At 43.2% G+C, this 13674-nt stretch overlaps 1 protein-coding gene across 4 annotated transcripts in view; it reads left to right on the top strand.

The window, feature by feature from the left end:
- The window catches only part of ofcc1 (orofacial cleft 1 candidate 1), a 122969-nt gene that overhangs the window by 74736 nt on the left and 34559 nt on the right, over positions 1–13674 (top strand). For all 4 annotated transcript variants that reach the window (XM_058765691.1, XM_058765693.1, XM_058765694.1 and 1 more), the window contains one exon: positions 12267–12503. In XM_058765691.1, the coding sequence (XP_058621674.1) occupies positions 12267–12503 (237 nt within the window). The remainder of the gene's footprint in view (positions 1–12266; positions 12504–13674) is intronic.

The raw sequence follows: 13674 nt of genomic DNA on the forward strand, positions 1-13674 counted from the left end.
TGCAGGTCCCCTACCCTCTTGATGGAGGCCAATGCAAGCAGGAGCAGAGTCTTCATTGAAAGAGACTTCAGCTCGACTGTCTGCAAAGGCTCGAATAGGCCCTGCTGTAGTGCTCTGAGCACTAGAGACAGGTCCCAAGAGGGTATAGAGGGGGGCCGTGGAGGATTTAACCTTCTGGCCCCCCTAAAGAACCTGATGACCAAGTCATGCTTCACCACCGACTTCCCTTCCACGGGGTTGTGGTTGGCAGCAATCGCAGCCACATAGACTTTAAGGGTGGAGGGAGACAGCCTTCGCTCCAACCCTTGCTGCAAGAAAGACAGCACGACTCTGATCGGGCACTTCCGGGGGTCTTCTTGGTGAGAAGAACACCATTCGACGAACAGGTTCCACTTCAAGGCGTAAGCATGTCTTGTAGACGGTGCTCTCGCCGAAGTGATGGTGTCAACTATCTCCTGGGGTAGGTCACCTAGAACCTCCGCGTCCCGTCCAGGGACCAGACATGAAGTTTCCAGAGGTCTGGACGCGGGTGCCATAAGGTGCCCCGTCTCTGAGTCAGTAGATCCTTCCTCAGATGAATCTGCCAAGGAGGGGCTGTCACGAGGAGCATCAGTTCCGGGAACCAAGTCCGAGTGGGCCAGTACGGCGCCATGAGCAGGACCTGCTTCTCGTCCTCCCTGATCTTGCACAGTGTCTGTGCAAGAAGGCTCACTGGGGGAAACGCATACTTGCGAAGGCCCCTCGGCCAGCTGTGTGCCAGTGCGTCCGTGCCGAGTGTTCCCTCGGTCAGGGAGTAAAACAACTGGCAATGAGAGGTCTCTAGAGAAGTGAACAGGTCTACCTGAGCGAGTCCGAAACGTCTCCAATCAGCTGGACCGTCTGGGGATGGAGTCTCCACTCTCCGGGGAGCGCAGCTCGTGACAGCTTGTCGGCTGCCCGGTTGAGCAAGCCCGGAATGTGAATGGCCCGAAGCGACCTCAGATGCTTCTGACTCCAGAGGAGGAGGTGGCGGGCGAGTTGCGACATGCGACGGGAGCGCAGACCACCTTGTCGGTTGATGTACGTAACGATCGCAGTGTTGTCCGTGCGGACGAGCACGTGCTTGCCTCGTAAGCGCCTTTTGAGACGATTCTAGGCCAGGCGTACTGCCAGCAACTCTAGGCAATTGATGTGCCAGTGCAGTTGGGGGCTTGCTCAACCCGTCGAACGTGGCCCCCCAGCCGGTGGTGGAGGCATCCGTGTATGAAATGCCCGGAGAAATGAGAGGTCTGACCACGGGGTGAAGGTTTGGCGGCAGGCTGGTGTGACTTGGACCCGGTGAGTCACCTCGTGACTCAGCCATGGAGCCAGTGTTGAAGCGGTCTCATATGAAGCAGCCCCAGCGGTGTGACTGCCGCTGCAGCTGCCATATGCCCCAGGAGCCTCTGAAATTGTTTCAGTGGGACCGCCGTCCTGCTCTTGAACGTATTCAAGCAGTTCAACACCGACTGAGCACGTTCCTGTGTGAGGCATGCTGTCTGGTTGACCGAATCCAACTCCATACCGAGAAAAGAGATCCTTTTTTTTTTTTTTTTTTTGAAAAATATTTCTCCACCCGGCCCTCCTCCGGGGGAGGGAGAGGTGCATCCACCATCTCCCGAAGTAGTTCCCTCTCTCTCTGGGTCGCCCGTCCCGTGCCTTTTGCTCTTCAGAGCACCCCCAGGTTTGACGGGGTCCAGGGCGGCCTGCCTATGCCCAGCTCCATGGCGCCGCATCTGGAGGCTGCTGCGGATGCGGTGTGGGAGCAGAGGCTGACGCAGGGGCCGCCCTCGGCGACGAGCAGTCTGGGGCGCTGCAGCCGGCGAACCGGTGAGGCAGCAGCTGCTGGGCCACGTTCTCGACTGCGTCGCCGAAGAGGCCAGTCTGGGACACAGGTACCTTGAGGGACCGAACTTTGTCGGTGTCCCTATGTCAACCAGACACAGCCAGAGATGGCGCTCCTGGACCACAAGTGTGGACATCTCATGACCCAGAGACTGCGCAGTGACCTTCATCGCTCGTAGCGCGAGGTCAGTAGCGGTACAAAGCTCTTTCAGAACTTCCGGATCGTGACCACCCTCGTGCACGTCCCCCAGTGATTTTAGCCTGAAGAACCTGCAGTAACGCCGTAGCGTCAGGTGGAGGCAGCTTGTCCACAGGCCACATAAGCATCGCCGGACAGACCAGACGAATACCTACAGGCCCGGAAGAGGAGGCACGGTTTGCCCTGCTGGGTGGAGGCGGTATTAGGACACAACTGCATCGCAACCGACCGCTCCACCGGGGGGACCCCCGTATACCCCCTAGCTGCAGTAAAAGTTGCCATCCACGACCTGGTAAGCTCCCCATGCACCTCCGGGAAGAGAGGCACCGGGGCAGGTTGCGGAGAACCAGCACAAGCTACCCCGAGAACCAGTCGTCCAACCTCGAGGGCTCGGGACACGGTGGAGGTCTCCACTAGAGCCCTACCCTCTCAGCGGCCCGGGAAAGCATAGCCGCCATTTCCGGGTCTGATTCAGGCATTGCCACTGCCGGAGCAGCAGCGCAACCGAATCTTCTTCCCCAGGAAGCTCCGGCTCACCCTCCGATGTAGCGATCGACATCCGGTCGTCGGAAGGAGCGCCAAGGATACTGCTGGTACGCTCCGCCAGCATGTTCCATTGGCAGCTCACTGGTTTCGGAGCGCAAGAGGAGCGATGATCCCTCGAGGGTTGGTTCCCTGGAGGGCTTGCCACCACTGTAATCCTCAGACCACCCGTGCAACCGCCTGAAGTAGTCCTCGCCTGTCTGCAGCCAGAACGAGAGCTAGATCGAGGCAGAGGCAACAGGGCTCCGCCCCTTTGTTCGAGGTAACGGAGCCTGGCCCGCAACTCCGAGATGATCACCTTCCCAATGAGAAGATAAGTCATCCACAAACGCCACCTCAGCGTGCTTACTGCCCAGGCACGTGAGGCAGCGATCGTGACCATCACCCGGCGCCAGGTAACGACCGCATCCAGAAACGCATGGGTGACACGTTGGCTGTAGCAAGACCCAACTCGTCTTTACAAAGACGTAACGTCAAGTTTGCCAGATGCAACGTCGTCTTTAAAAAGACGCACCCGTGAATGCTCTTTTAGGGAAAAAGCTCTTTTAGCGTGCTGAAGCACACAGGGGAGATGGTCGCCTGCAACACAAACAGGGGGTAGTGCAACCTGATGTGTGCAATCCACTCGACACGGGAAGAACCACCGCCGCTGTAGCGCCGTACCACCAGCACGAGAGTCTTCCAAAGAGCATGCTCAACTCGTTGAATTCACTCGTCAGCAGAAGTCAGGAGTAGGGATGCAACGATTATAGATTTTGTTGGTACGATTATAGTCTGAGGAATAATCACGGTTTCACGATTATTACGATTATTATGCATTTATTCATTTCACAACATGAAATCACATAAACACTCTTTAGATATTAAAGTGTTATTTATTGCTGCCTTTTGAAACAGAAATAACACAGTGACCAATAATACAGCACAAAATAATAATACTAAAGAAAAAAAAAAGTCCATCTCTCCTATTGGAATTAAAAAAGGTGACCTCTGCTCTGTAAATATCCATGTAAGTATTTCCATTTTGAAAATAACAAATGTATTTGATGTTTTCATTTCATTCTTTATACATTTCTTTTGGACCTGAGGTACAGAACTTGGAAAGATGGTGAAAAATAAATTGACTTATGAATAATACTATAACAGGGATGATAAATCACAATATTAATGAAGTATTATTAATATATGACTAATATTAACTTTATTTATCCCACAGAGGACACTGTTACTAATGAGGGGAATAAACTAAACTATTATTGTAATCAACTGTCATCAATACTTATTCATTTTAATAATCTTTATTCATCTGATTTTACATAAGGCCTGAGAAAATCATGTCTATTATTTTGGTTTGTGAGATCGAGATCGAGCTGCCCACAAACATTTAGGAGGACAGAAACATGTTGTCAACGCTGCCCAGCGACTTTCATTAATAAAATAGCTTAGATACTGGATCGCTACATTATATTAATCAGCAAAGAGGGGGTAAAATGACTGTTTAAATAACTAAACTCAAATCTTCATTGTTTGTAGTGACGCAGATGCAGGTAGGCTAAAGCCTCGTTTATACTCGCGCCTGGCTCCGCTTCACGAGCCTCCGCTGACTGCGCGCGCTTCACACACGCGCTCGCGCTCTCTCTCACTGCACTATTTCATCTCTGAAGCGGCAGAATGTTCGAGCTAACGAACGTCGCGTCAGGTGGTCCTCGCCTTCACGTCGTGCATTAAAATCGTTTATTGCACAGCCAGAACAGGTTGGCTAGCTGTGCATTATCCCTTATGTATTCACTCTTTAACAGCGATTTTTACGGCAATATTGATGTACCCAAATTTAAAATGGTCCCACACTATCGACTTCAGTCATTTCTCTGGTGGAAATAAAGGATCGCTGTTTGGTTCCTCTATCATAGTTAATCTAGTAGCCTCCGTGTCTCTGATAAGCACGGCATTTTAAGCTGGTGCACCGCTAGTGTAACTTTGTTTTCGTTTTGCTCATGTTTCAACAGTTCCATTCCATACAACAGAAACACTCGGTGTAGCGGAGCCTTTACGATTAATTAACCGTGACGTTTTAAAGCGCGGTTAATCGTAAAACCGGTAAATCGCTGCATCCCTAGTCAGGAGCAGAACGATGTAACCGCTCGGCTCCGAAAGCGAAAAGCTGAATATGCGCTGCACCTGCTGCCTACTTATACTCACGCTGTGATCAGCGGCAGCTGGATGCAATAATCGCATGCCAATGTGCATTGGCTCGTTTAGTTACACTCGAAGTGGATTGGTCTCTCTAAGCGAGATCCCAATTCGTCGGTCACCCGACGTGACTCGGAGTGACCGACTGAAAGGGAATATATTATATTTGCTCTACAGTTACAGCATGAAATACTATTTAAACCTACTGTATAACATTTTACATTTTAACGTTACTTATTTTGTCTCACAATTCTTTTTTGAGACTTTTTTTTCTTACAAATGCAACTTTATATCTCGTATTTCGGACTGTATAATTCGATTTAACTCAACAATAGCAAGTTTGTCCATTCTGAGGGGGAAACAAAGCCAGAAGTGTGGGATATAAACTCAAAAGAGAGAATGACCAGTTGATTTTTCTTATCAGAATATATAATCTCGGAAGTGCAAGAATAAAGTCAGAATTTTTAAATATAAACTCAAGTTTACCTCTTTCATTCCATGGTTTCTATAGACTGCCACTTGAAAACTGTCATTTTCTGCCACCAGATAGGCTCCACCCACAAAAAACGTCATCACTGTAAACACCAAATTGGTCTATACAACATAACTACCAGCAGTAGGGGAGATGAGGTTTTATATTCCTTCATAAACCACAAACAGATAAATCAGATAAGTCTTTTACTTTTTAACAAACAATATGTGCGGCGAAAGTAGCTGTACCATTATTAAACTTATAAGAAGATCATAATATCAAATTTAATTTAAAAAAGTTGCCGTCTTCTGTGGCTGGTAGGGCGTACAAATACAAAATGTTTAACAAACAATGCTGTTTCATGTAAATGTAAAAAGTATTTTTTTTATAAAGATAATCCAAATATGTACACACCACATTTTTTTGTTGTTGTTGTGGGGTCTTAGGTGGAGTTTATGGCCACTTTTGCAAAATAGACACATTTCAGTTTAAAGAACTGACATTTTCTGGTTCTGGGCAGGCTTTAGTTTGTTTATTTGCCTATTTTAGTGGTTCGGATGTTCAAGATCCCATTAATTGATTGACTCATTTCCTGCTGAAATCCACCATTGCAGCACTAGGAAGCACTGAACTTATGCTATGAAAGTAAGAAATATTGTGCCCAGGTTCTGCTGAATAACCTGCTCATAATCGCTCTCAGTGGATCCCAGGTGCATTCACAGACTTCATGTTTCCACTGTGTTTATTAGACTCAGTGGGTCTGGGCATTACCATGTGAGATTCCCTACCGACAGACGCAACCGGCCTATAAACACACACATGTTCCGCTGGCTTGAACTCGGCTTCCTTGCGTACATGGGGTGTGGAAGTGTGTTTGGGCCTAAGAGCCAGAACACTGGAGGGGTGAATCAGTGTTTGAAACATTCGCATACTCCATGTTTCAGTTTTTATAGAGACTCGAGCACTTTTCTCATATGTAGGAACTTCACTGCATTAAAAAAAGGAGCGGTTAGCTATTAGTCAAACGAGATCCGCTAATTAAGTGGAACACATTTTTTTTTTCCTGCTTTCGATTAGGTTAAAGTACCCCAGCGCCCATCTCCCCTCTGCTCTCAGCTGCAAATAATTCTGATAATTTGGCAGTGGCAAAATTCCTATTCTAATTATGAGCCGTATTCTAATTCTGCGGCAGTAATTCTCTTTTACTACACCCCGAATCGCCTCTTGCTGCCTTTTTCTCAATGAAACACATTTATGTGCATCTTGCCCTGCCAGAAATGGGGAAATGGGCTTTCTTATAAAAGCTTGAGATGTGAAGATAATTATGGAAAAACAAGGCAAGATATAAATCTGCATTGTATTGTAAAATATTTGTGGAAAACAGGATGCAAGCGGCCAAAGAGAATGATATCCAAATTGCGCTGAAATGATCTGTGGCTTTGTGGGAAAAGAGAGTGTTGCTTTTAACAGCATCTGGGGACTGTTGGTTTAAACAGCACAATGATTATTGATTATTAGGCTATTTATTATGTGCTGGGGGCATTTTAAGATTTAAATTTGGTTACATCACATCCAGTTGTTGACACACTGAAGCATCAAGTTACAGTGAATCTTACTGATGGCGCTGAGGCCCAGGCCGATGTGACCAAATTATTATGGCATGCATTATTTTGCTTGGTGTTTCAACAGTCCATGTTTATCAGTAGCTGATTGTTGTGGCATACTTATCACAAACAGCCTTCATTTGTGATTGTGCGCTCGGTTTCAAAGGTACATGTAGTTCTATATGAAAATGTGTGGCCATGTGAGATTTTGTTGTTCGTATAGATATATGAATATTCTTATTACGTGTCTATAGTGCTGTTCTCTTCTCTATGATAACTCCTAACGTTCAGAATAAAGGCCTGCTGTCTTTCTGCATTTCCACATTGCTTCAGATCATCTGACATCAAAGCTGCACTCCTCGCTGTAAAGTGAACGTTATCCGCTTGCCATCAGTTGTGTTAAACTCAACCCTGTGGAAAAGGTTATTAAGATATACACTTTGACTATACCAAATCTTACATTATGCTATCAATCACCACGCACAGCTATTTTCCACCTATCACACATGCAGACACAAACACTCCGCTGACATTAAGTTCAGCTGGGGTGAAATAAAGAGTTTCTGTTTGGCTCGATGATCATGTTCATTTCTGTATTAATGCTTTAGAACAGGGGTAGGCAACGTTGGTCCTGGAGTGACGCTGTCCTTTAGAGTTTAGCTCCAACTCTAATCAAACAAACCTGAACAAGCTATTCAAGGTCTTCAGAATTACTAGGGCTACAGGCAGGTGAGGTTTTTTTCAGGATTGGAGCTAAACTCTGCAGGACATCGGCACAGGACCGATATTGCTTACCCCTGCTTTAGAATACAGAGACATTAGACTCATACAGAACAATTTCAGGATAGATCTTTACACAAACATTAAATAAAAATAATCAGCTCTGTGCTGTCACGTTAGCAGTTTTTATTTTTTTATTTTTTTATTAAGTTTTTATAACAGTTTTATTATTACTATTATTATTATTACTGGGAATTCAAACAAAATATTACAAATAATTATAATAAAATTAAGGCACACTTTATGAAAAAAGTAATACATTATGCATTAATGATATATATTAATACTGTATATATTGTAATTCATTTTAGGATCGCTTTATATGTGAAGGATACATGTAATGATGCCTTACATTTGGGATGAAATGGTTTATCTTATAAAGTCAGCATATGGTTCTTTTTTTTTTTTTTTGCTTTCACCTTTTTATTTATTTATTTATTTTATAAAATCACCTCTGGTTTCATTTTGCTCCTTCTTTAACACTTTATGTGACTCTGTAAGTTCACTGATAGAGGGGGTAGAAAGTGGCTCTGGCACATTTACAAAACAATGTCTTTAGTCCAAATCAGAAAAAAGTGACAGCAAATAACTTAATTCTGCAAATAAAGAAGACGTCCAGCTTTTAAGTGACTCCAGATTTTGAATCTGTAACTGAAGGCACAGATAGTTCCCAGGATTGCTGTGCTTTGCCTTACAGGCATCAGGCCATAAATCAATCCCACCCTACTGCCCATCTATCCTGCCAACACACGTAATGACCTGCTCCTCTGTACGCCACACTTAACACTGCTCTTGTCTTTCAACTGCTTAAACGCATTTTCAAAACTTTTCCTCTTTTTTTTTTTTTCCAAAACTTTACACACAAATCCAAGAATTGCACACTTAAAATGCAAAATGCCTCGCATCTCTTGCAAAATGAATCACTGCTTTCAAAATATCACAAACACATCTCAAAATAAATAATTTGTCTTATGTTGCAAACTCATTTGCCATAATATTATATTTTTGGATATATCATATACAGTATCTCACAGAAGTGAGTACACCCCTCACATTTTTGTAAATATTTTATTATATCTTTTCATGTGACAACACTGAAGAAATGACACTTTGCTACAATGTAAAGTAGTGAGTGTACAGCTTGTATAACAGTGTAAATTTGCTGTCCACTCAAAATAACTCAACACACAGCCATTAATGTCTAAACCGCTGGTCACAAAAGTGAGTTCACCCCTAAGTGAAAATGTCCAAATTGGGCCCAATTAGCCATTTTCTCTCCCCGGTGTCATGTGACTCGTTGGTGTTACAAGGTCTCAGGTGTGAATGAGGAGCAGGTGTGTTAAATTTGGTGTTGTCGCTCTCACTCTCTCATACTGGTCACTGGAAGTTCAACATGGCGCCTCATGGCAAAGAACTCTGAGGATCTGAAAAGAAGAATTGTTGCTCTACATAAAGATGGCGTAGGCTATAAGAAGATTGCCAAGACCCTGAAACTTAGCTGCAGCATGGTGGCCAAGACCATACAGCAGTTTAACAGGACAGGTTCCACTCAGAACAGGCATCGCCATGGTCGACCAAAGAAGTTGAGTGCACGTGCTCAGCGTCATATCCAGAGGTTGTGTTTGGGAAATAGACGTATGAGTGCTGCCAGCATTGCTGCAGAGGTTGAAGGGGTGGGGGGGTCAGCCTGTCAGTGCTCAGACCATACGCCGCACACTGCATCAAATTGGTCTGCATGGCTGTCGTCCCAGAAGGAACCCTCTTCTAAAGATGATGCACAAAAAGCCTGCAAACAGTTTGCTGAAGACAAGCAGACTAAGGACATGGATTACTGGAACCATGTCCTGTGGTCTGATGAGACCAAGCTACACGCTTGACACCATCTGAACCAAATATGTTTGTGGTGGCAACCAGGTGAGGAGTACTAAGACAAGTGTGTAGTCAAGAATGGTGGTGGGAGTGTCATGGTCTGGGGCTGCATGAGTGCTGCCGGCACTGGGGAGCTACAGTTCATTGAGGGAACCATGAATGCCAACATGTACTGTGACATACTGAAGCAGAGCATGATCCCCTCCCTTCTATTCCAACATGATAACGACCCCAAACACACCTCCAAGATGACCACTGCCTTGCTAAAGAAGCTGAGGGTAAAGGTGATGGACTAGCCAAGCATGTCTCCAGACCTAAACCCTATTGAGCATCTGTGGGGCATCCTCAAATGGAAGGTGGAGGAGCACAAGGTCTCTAACATCCACCAGCTCTGTGATGTCGTCATGGAGGAGTGGAAGAGGACTCCATTGGCAACCTGCGAAGCTCTGGTGAACTCCATGCCCAAGAGGGTTAAGGCAGTGCTGGAAAGTAATGGTGGCCACACAAAATATTGACACTTTTTTTATTGGCAAGTTTTTTTTTACTGTAAGCATTTGTGGTTGTTCATAAAGAATTACAGAGTATGAAAGAAAATAAATACATCAACCATGTGTAGATGTGTATTTGTAGGCCTATTCTAAAGCCATGATTGGTTGGTATTAAGTAAGCAATGAGTGTTTGCACATGTGAGGAGTTGATGTGAAGCACTGATGAATAAGTGTGGCATTTTGATTGGGTGTGTTTGAAAAAGGAGATCAAGATACTTCCGGTTAGATTTTTGTGTGTTGCAGTACATAGAGAATTGTGTCTTGTGTTTTGCAAAAAGTCAAATGTGTGTGTGTACTTGTTTATGCTACATAAAAAAAATAAATTAAAAATACAAAAACAAGGGAAAAGAAATATTAAAAATAGTAAATTAAGTTTATCTGAAAGTGTAACAATGCAAACAGGTTTTCTGTAAGGGGTAGGTTTAGGGTTAGTGGGATAAAAACTATCGTTTGGTCAGTATAAAAGTAATAGAAGTCTATGGAAAGTCCCCAAAATTCACAGAAACAAACGTGTGTGTGTGTGTGTGTGTGTGCGTTTTCTCCCCACATATTGTATCATTAAAAATCCTTCTTATTTGATTGCTTGCAAACGAAAAATTGCACATCTCAAACATCCACATAATTTGTGATAACACTCATGTCCATGATACAAACATTTAGGGATGAGTTACAAGCCGAAGTGTAATTAGAGATTTGTTCTAATCACAAACCCTGACTGCCAACAATAGTACAAATTTTAAAAGTAACACCACAGATGAATTTAACACATTACCTTCCTCTTTTTTTGCTTCACATTTCAAGTACATGCTCTCATGTCACACTTTCTTTAAAACAAACCTCAAGAGATGGAGCTATGGCAATAAAAATCAGTTTTGTGGCAATAACAGATTTCACATTGCATTAGACATTCTCTCTAGAAAAGCCAGTCTGCGCAGGCGGCTAAAAATACATCTGTTCATATATCATTGATACGTTCATTAGAGAGGGGATGCAAGTCAGGATTTATTTGCCGCGGTGGCGTAATGCAGCTTGACAGGGATGCGTCCCTGACACATTAACTCTGTCTAGTGTGTTGTGAATATACAGAAAGGCGTTTTGGTGTAGTGTGAATCTTTTAGTGATGTAGATGTTATATTTCATATTTCAGCCAGTTGTGATTTCTTGAATGTTGCACTGAAACTTTGTATTACTAGCACTTTTCATGTTTATTGCATCATTAAGATGAATTGCTTGTTATATTCCTTATTCGCAAGTTTCATTGGACAAAATAAATGAATAAATGTAAATGTAGAAATATTTCAATTAAATGCTGTTATTTTAAACTTTCTCTTCATCAAACAATCATGAAAAAAATGCATCGTTTTCCACAAATATTCCATGAAAAATAGTATATTGAGCATCAAATCATCATATTAGAATGATTTCTGAAAGATAATGTGATCTGAATACTGGAGTAATGTCTGCAGAAAATTCAGCTTTGCCATCACAGAATAATTTACATTTTAAAATCTATTAAAATAGACAACAGTTATTTCAAACTGTATTGTTTTAAAATATTACACTTTTTATGTGTGTACAAACTGTATATATGGTCAAAGTTGTGAAAATGAAAATGACATTTTCTCCTTTTTTCTCCTTTCAGAAATGCATCATTACCACTGCACATTGTCCATATCACAACTAACAAAAAAATAGCCAAGGATTAATGAACTAACCACAGACCTGTATTATGATGTGTTTTTAATCAATTTTGTCCCCAAAACCCCATGAACACTCAAATAATTCAGTTCAATTAATATCTATTATCATGCTTTTAACAATACATGCTGTTTCAAAGCAGCTTTACAGAAAATGTTTTTTATTTTTACAATATAAGGAGATTTTGATTAAAATATAAGGGAATTTGGCAGTTTTGTATTGCATTGCAGTAGTGACAAACATTAAAGTTTAATTTTAAGTTTTTGGTCTTAAATTTCATGAATTGCATACGATTCATTGTATGGTGACCAAATATGATAATTAAGTGATTATACAATCACACTCTTTCAATCAGATGAATTAAATGTATCTTAGATGTATCTAAATTTGTCCACATTAACTCCTCGTGTGTGGGGAAATGGGAAAAAACTCTATTTATGCCTTTATTTTATTTATTTTTGCACTGCTTACAGAATCACCCATATGCGTGTTGTCCCCAGATCTAAGCACCACAATCAGCAAAGGTCTGCCGCTGTGTGCTGTGGAACGGGCGAGAGGACACGTCTGGCTGTGCGTCTCCTCCCGTCACTACTTGGTTTGTCCTGCCATCCACGTCCTCATCTGTCTCAGATCAGTCTGACCATTCTCCTGTTTGGCGTAATGTGGTTTCCCCGTCTGTACCTTCATTACTGCAGCCAGTGGCTCTTCCTGCAGGCTCAACACATCCCCATCAACAGGTGAGACATACATGACCCTCCGCACAGAACAATCATTCGCAAACACAAGCTCATCATTATTCCAAACACACAAATACATGCAGAAATATTCCAGGAGACGATATGCTGACCTTTACAAATGTCTACTTACAATAATTCACTGGAAACACACACTCATACACACAAATATGCATGCAGGTGATTCATGCGCTGTTGTCGTATGTCATGTGTGTGCATTTATATGCATGCAAACAAACGCACACACATGCACATTCTTTTACAAGACTTGTCTAAACTTTAACTACCTCATGAGGGGAAAGTCAGTTGATTTTAACATGCGGGGGTACGGGCCTTTAAGTGTGCATTATTTGGAAAGAATTTATCTTCTCTTATTGTGTGGACAGCGTTTCATCATAAACCCTGTGTGATACCGCAGCGTGGTTCTATTTTGCATGTGGTGTTAATTTAATTTATCATCCAGGAGTCATTCAGTGAATATTCTTACGCACCAAGTTATGCTGTTGCCAAACAAATCCGATCATTAAATTGCACAAAACGACTGACAGAAGATAAGAAGAATGCAGAGAAGGACAGATGAGGGAGAAACAAGTGGAAAACACAGAGCTGGGGTCATAGGCTCATGACATGTTCCACATGTCTGTCCATTTGTCCGCTGCGAGCGTTTCTCTACAGGCTGGTGACCACAGTAGCGGTCAGAGATCAGCTGCAAACTGACAGCACACACACACACACACACACTAGCACGCCCCGCAGTCATTAGCGTCTCTCTCTCCCTCTACCCCACGCACATTTCATTACCCCCAGCATTCTCACAAATACCACCCCCCTCCACTCCTACACACACAAACACACTCCAAAATCAGCACACAACCTCGCAGTGCCAAATGAGTCCCACCCGTCTACACAACAACATGTGTTCTGTGGATTTTATTGCACCACAAGCATGTGGAAAAACTCTTCATTACCAACACAGGTCCTGTTGTAAACGCTGGAGTGAGTTGTGTTAGGTGGCTAGATCTGCTGACGTAATTTACAGCATCCTAAAGCAGAAAGAACAAGTAGAAAAAGTGCGTATCATATTTGACAATTAGAGATCTGATTCTGTTACATACAGAATAAAAGTAAATCAAATGAAATTGAATCTTGAATGCATTGTAATCAAGCTGAATCT

Source organism: Onychostoma macrolepis, chromosome 24 (genome assembly GCF_012432095.1).
Source record: "Onychostoma macrolepis isolate SWU-2019 chromosome 24, ASM1243209v1, whole genome shotgun sequence".
Taxonomy (NCBI): domain Eukaryota; kingdom Metazoa; phylum Chordata; class Actinopteri; order Cypriniformes; family Cyprinidae; genus Onychostoma; species Onychostoma macrolepis.